Source organism: Rhipicephalus microplus, chromosome 6 (genome assembly GCF_043290135.1).
Source record: "Rhipicephalus microplus isolate Deutch F79 chromosome 6, USDA_Rmic, whole genome shotgun sequence".
NCBI classification, from domain to species: Eukaryota; Metazoa; Arthropoda; class Arachnida; order Ixodida; family Ixodidae; genus Rhipicephalus; species Rhipicephalus microplus.
The window spans coordinates 195,326,400-195,333,532 of NC_134705.1; the positions used below are offsets into that span (position 1 = coordinate 195,326,400).

The window sequence follows — 7,133 nt, forward strand, 5'->3', positions numbered from 1 at the left end:
ACATCTTTCGCGCTAATTGTTCTCCTTGGTTCACATATAAGGTGCTTAATTGTTTAATCTTTTTTTTTTTTTTTTTTTGCTTCGTTTACCTCCGCCCCTCTCATTCGATCTCTCCTCCACCTCTCCGAAAGGTGTAAATATTTTCGAAGCAGCAAAGCAGCGCAGAAATTCGCTGAATGACCTGCATTCAGGGCGTGCGAGGTTTTTGTAAACTTAAAATATACAGCAGCGATCAATCGCCTGACGGATTATAGGTTAAAAAGTATAAACACTTTGCTTAATTTGGAAGCTCGGAGTAGCAGTGTCCTTGCTTTTGGAAAGCAGCAATTAGTCTGAGAGAAATAACCATTGAAAGAGAGACAAAAGTTTCGGAAAGGAGCGCACTGTATACTGCCTGTATAGTGTTCGTGCGATGGTTAAGACATATCGAATGCCCGAATACATTAGAGTGGTTAACGATTACGTAACGTCATGACTACATAAACAGCGTTAACTTTTCTTTAATATAAATGTTAATTGGCAGTCACCATGAACTCAGTGCTTCTGTCGCACTTAAATGTACTGGGAGCACCCTTATGGACGTATATTTGAAAAATGTGCAAGTCGCAGGGAACGCGCTATAGGATTTTCTAGGCATGCTAAAGTGGTTGCTTGGGCATGTTGGTGTGACGTATTGGAGGGAAACAGCACGAAAGACGAAAGACCAGGCAAAGAAGGACACAGTGTCCTTCTCGCCTGGTCTTTCGTCTTTCGCGCCGTTTCCCTCCACTATTCATAAACAAGTTCGTCGCTGCTTGTACTCGTGGAGGTGCTGCAGCCCATTTATGGACGTACTACGTGCTGTGTGTTGGGACTGTTGTATATGTTTGATGTTTTCAACATGTCGCGTATGAAAAGCTCGCATGTCGTTAGATGGCCGTATAACTCTGTAATTCGTGTCTGCAATACACGCAGAGAACGGCCACACTTGCGGAGCTCACTCATAATCACTCATTGAAAAATTTGGGCTAAGCACTCACTCGGACTCAGGCTCACCAAAGTTTTCCTGAGCCGAACTCACCTGCACTCGCACTGCCAAAAATTTTTTTCAACCGGACTGACTCGAACTCAGACTCACCAAAATGATTACTCTCCGAGCTCACTGAAACTCAGTCTTACGGCTCGATCTGAGCCTGGTTTAGTCCGAGTGAGTTGACGTAGCACTGATTTCACCAACATATATGCATGGATCCACAATAGCTTTCTGCCAACATTGAACGATGAAGATGCTTGTAACATGCTTTTGTTTTTCTGTTTATGTTTAACAATGATCTGTTAAAAGGTTAAACTTCGCCTCCACAATCTCCAGCTCAGTGCTCCTCTCACTGACCCACCCTTTCCACCGAGCCTCACCATCACCCATCTTGCGGGCCTCTAATAGGTTCACCTGTTCGTCGAGCTTCACCATCATTCATCTTTGCGGGCCTCTTACTGGTTCACCTTTCCACCCAGTCTCAGAATCACCTATCATTGCGAATCTCTGGTAGGTTCGCCTTTCCGCCGAGCCTCACCATCACCCATCTTTGCGGGCCTCTGATAGGTTAGCCTTTCGGCCGAGTCTCATCATCAGCCACCTTTGCGGGCCTCTGAAATCATCCTCTGTAACATTCATTTGCAGGAAATTTACAGAATATGAGAGAATTAAGAGTCACTGATTGAGCCGACACTAGTGGCAAGAGCACTAAAAAGGTTATTGTGGTGCCTGAAAATGCAAAGAATACATTTTTCATGCCTGTACCTACAAAAAAAAAACAGCCCTTCGGGTTTCGACATCGATGCGGCGGCTTTTCATTGATGAGTCATCGCAGTGTGACGTCACGGGGTGCCCGTAAACAACCACGAGTGAGCTGTCACCCAGCGACAGTGATTAAGGCTGCATGCCGGACGCAAGTTCGCAAATTCGATGGAGCTCTGGTGACTCGGTCCATCGCGGTGGAGTTGGTTTGTCGATGCTCTCCAACGAAAACATTAAATGGGAACTGACACCATTCTTAGGGGATGCGCGCAGACTGTCATACGAATCTATACCGCACACAGAGACAGCTCTGAGCAAGAGTGAGGCTTAGCGAATGCTGGTAAGATATTTGATTTTGATATCGAAAGTCGATTTTCCCGTGGCTCACCTACCGACATCGACACTAGCTTGACGTCAGGCTACACTACGAATTCTGCTGACTTCACGCAGCAGTCTGGCTAGTTCTGATGACGTGAGGCACCGAAAGTTCCAATAACGACCGTCTGGTCGTCTCCGAAACATTCAAAATGGACACCCGAGCGCGCCAACGGAGCCACGGTGCCGGGCGGTCGCGGAAACGTCACAATATCTTGCTCGAGCACGTGACGAGAAGCTCATACTGTGTTGTGACGTCAGGGTACAATAGTATCCAAAACGGGCTTCCAAATATAGAGCGTGATTACTTATTCAGGGTGCACTCACGCTTAGTAGTACATCATCTAGACTGTTGAGTGCTTGGCCTCTCATTTGACGCGGAAAAGCAACAACCGAAAATTGTCAGGTCACTACCCCTTTGAAATCAAAGTAAAATATTTTGCGCTCGATTGCTGGTTAGACGAGTTGTTTTTGCACGTGTGGCTCCGGTGTGTAAGAGAGCGTTAAGACAGCATTCCAAGGAAAACAAAAAATGTCCGCTTTGCGATATCTCGAAATCGTGTCAGTACTACTCCTTCGACCAAGGTCTCTTGTCTCTTTCTTTACAACCATTTCGTCCGCTTCGGATGAAGTGGCTAGCTGCTCGGCTGCAGACTCTGAGGTCACGGGTTCGAGCCCGGCGGTCGCATTTCGATGGAGGCGAAATGGTAGAGGCCCGTGTGCTGTTAGATGTCTGTGCACGTTAAAGAACACCAGATGGTCAAAATTTCCAGAGCCCTGCACTGCGGCCTCTCTACTAATAATATGATGGTTTTGGGACGAAAAATCACAGTTAATTTTATAATTATTATCAATACAATGATTCCTAGTCCCCAATGCTGAGAAGCAGGTCAGAACTTTGAGTCGGGTCGAGCTGTCAGCATTTCTGCTGTAAACTACCCCGACTCGCTCAGACGTCCTGCACTGGCACCGAGCCATACTTCATCTTCTTGGAGTCCTGGTCACCGGCGGGCAAGGTGCGTCGCTCGGGCTCTTCCCGTAGGTGGTCGGCCAGTTCAGCGATGACCTGGGCGAAGCTGCGCGCCTCCATATTCTGACCCATCAGGTAGAGGAGGAACCAGTCACCCAGAGAGCCGCTGTCCAGGACCTGGCGAAGGTCTTCAGCCGGGACCACGTGGAACCTGGAGCAATTGAAATGGCGTATTGAGGTGTATATAACATATGTATATATGGTTATGTATTAAATACTGCACATATCACAATCAGCAAAAAAACGAGAATCAGTTCGATATAACGTATAATTCGATATAAAACTACTTAATGTTTATCCCTATCCTGGACGCGAAGTTTGGAGCGCAAGTTCGCTTCACATACCTGCTTGACGGTAATGCAAGGAAGGCGGCTAATTCAAAGAAACGGGGTGCTTTTATTTTTATTTATTTTTGCATCATATACTGTGTGGTATACCCCCTCGATGGTATATGCCTCTTTTCCTATAGGTTATAGCAACGCCAGGACTCATTCTAAAAGACAGCGCATGCAAACACACAAACAATAAAGAAGTCAGGACACCACAAACACCGATGTTGTTTTTTATGTCTTTTTTATTTTACATAGAACTCACAAAGAATAATGCCAGGGAAAGTATGCAGGTCATGTTTTTGTCCACCTTTCTGTCTTCACATTTACATTACCACTACCCCCAATAACATCCCCTATACTTTCCCTGACATTACTCTCTGTTAGTCCTCATTAATATTGTGTCTAACGAAGAAAATGAACAATTAAATGTTCACTTTCTTTCATTCTTTTAAATATACCATTTTTAACATTTATTAAAACTTATTAAACATACTATCTGGTTCTTGGCCAGTCCCCCAGCGTGGATGTGTGCCCCATATTCAAGGATATACTCTAACAACTGAAGATGCGCTGTCCGTCTCTGCGCTGTTCCAAAATGAACACAAGCCAACTAGTACTCCAACTCCACTTTTTGCTGCAACTGAAGATGCTCACAAAGGCGGAAACTAATTAAGGCGCGGAAACTTATCGACGCAGGCCCGTTCAATAGACCTTTTTCTAGCACACGGGCGAGTACTTAGACCTGTTATTCTAAACGCTAGGACTGCTGCGTCAGCTTTTCTATAGGCTACAGAAGCCGCATAAGCCCCCACCCCCCACCCATTCCCCTCTTTCCTAGCTGATTCCGGGTGATTGTTCCGTGGAAAAGGTAGCGGGATATGAGATCCCCGATGTACATCGGTGAAAGTCACGCGCAGTCATCGTCCGAAGAAGATCGCGACCGATTGGTGGATCAGTAATTGTCCGAACAAACGGTTGCAAGGGCTCACAGGTGGTACAAGTTTATCCGCCGCCGCCAGCGCTCACTGTTTTCCTAGCGGATAGAGCGAAGTTAATCCGCTGGGTGCGACTCCTCCGATCCCCCTGGTTCTAACGCACTCGCGAAATTCGCGCAGCGTCTCTGCAAATTCGATCTTTCATAGAGGTCACTTTTAATAGTACGTTGCGTTAATTTATTGCGTTCTTTCAATGAGATAGAAAAGAAAGAAAGAAAGAAAGAAAGAAAGAAAAAAAGAAAGAAAGAAAAAAAGAAAGAAAGAAAGAAAGAAAGAAAGAAAGAAAGAAAGAAAGAAAGAAAGAAAGAAAGAAAGAAAATCAGGCACGCATACTCCAATCGCCTGAGTGCACATGGGTATGAGACTTGGTAGAACCATGAACATAATCACCATACGCCAATATTCGCTTGGTTCCCCTTCATCAGTAGATGAAGTGCTTCTAATTGTTAACTCGCTAATACTAAGATTCACCTGGTTTTTTAATGTTAACTTACCTGTAGTGAAGAGCCCGCGACCTCAATGCCGGACTGGAGGCCAGCAGTACCCTCTGAATGAGCAGTGCCCCCGTGAGTGCCGCCAGTACCACGAACCAGAACCAGAGAAACACGTAGATCTTCTCGTTGACGATGTTGAGCGGCAGCACGCACACGGCGTCGTGGGTCTCCACGTTGCCCGACGAGCCGAACTTGTGGAAGTGGCACTTGGCCACCCGGGGAAACACCCGCACCATGGGATCCACGCGGTCCTCGTCGCTGGACACGAAGCTCAGGACTTCGAGGCCGTACGTGAGAAACTCGCCGTCGAGGAAAGCGTCAATTAGGAAGAGCTGGCCCACCACGTTGAACAGCGCCAGGGCCTCGCACGCAAAGTACTTCGAGGCGTACAGGTCCTGAGAGCCGAGGTTGGACAGCAGGTAGCGGACCAGAAGGCCCGTCCTCTGTCGCTTCGCGTCGGGTTCGAGCACCACGTGGTACTCGAGGCTCTGAACGAGCGTCTTGAGCCTACCGCCTTCCCACGCCTTCCAGAGCCAACGGGGAATATAGAAGCAAAGGGCCTGGAAGAATAGTACCAAGCACACCCACTGGTAGTACTTGTGGTACTTCACATCGTCGTGATCGGAGAAGTCGGCGCCGTTGCCGACGCCCGGATAGACGATGCGCTTGCCGTCGGCGTTGGCGAACAGACTCTTGACGCTGTACGTGGCGTGGATCCAACAGTAGACGTTGATGACCCCTGCCGAGACACCCGAGGACCGATCGCAGTCAATCGGATCACCGACGTACTGCTTGGTCGTGACCAGGACTGCGAACACGACTAGCACGAGCACGGTGAATTGGTGGTGCAGCCGGAAGACGAAGCAGTCGATGCTGAGTCTACGAATGCTAAAGAGTTTCTTTAGATTACCCAGTACATGCAGCATGGTTGCTTGCGGACAGCCCTGACAAGCAGTTAAACTAGGAAAACGTCCCAGACAGTGGTTATGTCAGCTGTTTGTGAGGTACCGAACGCCGTATAGTTCGTTGCTTATGCGATGTTCTTCACGGATAGGCTGTATTTTCGAAAGGACGACAACGCGTGTGTTTTCAGCGTTGTGCCTGTACCGCCACATTCAGTGTTCAGACAAAAGAAGAGGATCCGCGACAGTGCTGACAAAAGACGACCGCCGCTGGATGCACTACGGTCACACACGCACACACACACAAGTGCTCCGAAAGTTCACCGTGTTGAATCAATGGAAGGAGATGTGCGAAACACTACGAAAGATACCGATACGAGAAAAAATGTTGTTGAAACTTCCACAAAGCTGTTCGAGTTCACAATTTACGCTTGCGAGTAAAAAAAAAAACAGGAGCGCAACTTTATAACCACTGAAGATCTTACGTTGCTTGTTTCGAGGCGACTGCGCAAAGTAACGAAGACTACAAGCCTGTCGCACGAGCTCGTCCCCTAAGCAACGAAGCAGACCAACGCGGTTTTGTGAATATGAACTTCAGGCGAAGCGAAGCTGCAGGCCCTCACAGGGTAATCTGGCCGGCCAGGTCAAGCGAAATCCAAAGTCTGACCTTTCCGGAGTTTTTGATTTCGGCTCATTTCGACAACTTCGGTCCTGGTTGTTGACCTTTGAGCGGGACTATAGCACGTGGCGTGGAAAAACAGCCCTGCTTCCGCGGCTGCAGATCAGGCAGGTCCGCAGCGGCCTTGGGGTCGATGGTCCCGTTTCAAAACGTTCCGCAACAACGGTTCTCCCCGCGATGCTTGCTTCGAAGTACTGCTGTTCCCACAGCCGCAGTCTAAAATGACTAAGTGTTCGCGCTCTGCGGGCTTATCCCCGCGCGCCCTTGCCACCACACAGAGCCAGCTGTGGCAAGTCTGGGCCCTCCGCGCCTTCGCAACGCGTGGCGCTGCACCTGTGAGAACAACGCAGCATGCGACGGCTGTGTTCCGTTCACGGTCGAGGTGCAAAGCGACGTCAAAGTATCGTATGCATCCGTGCAAGACTCGCATTTATGTGTTTTTACCAACCACGCTGCGAACTTTGAAAGATGAGGGTGTAGGCACGAGCAACTACCTGTCGATGTTTAACTTCATCAACCTTGAGGACGTATTGTCACTTTCACTTTTCATAA

General features: G+C 48.2%; 1 protein-coding gene across 1 annotated transcript; it reads right to left on the minus strand.

Moving 5' to 3' along the window:
• Window positions 1-2,975: 2,975 nt before the first annotated feature.
• LOC119166817 (innexin inx2-like) lies at window positions 2,976-6,849 on the minus strand. The gene is made up of 2 exons (XM_075867443.1): window positions 5,001-6,849; window positions 2,976-3,330 (listed from the first exon to the last, which is right to left on the minus strand). Exons 1-2 carry the CDS (start codon window positions 5,924-5,926, stop codon window positions 3,099-3,101), a joined length of 1,158 nt encoding a protein of 385 aa, XP_075723558.1. The 5' UTR covers window positions 5,927-6,849; the 3' UTR covers window positions 2,976-3,098.
• Between the last annotated feature and the right edge of the window lie 284 nt (window positions 6,850-7,133).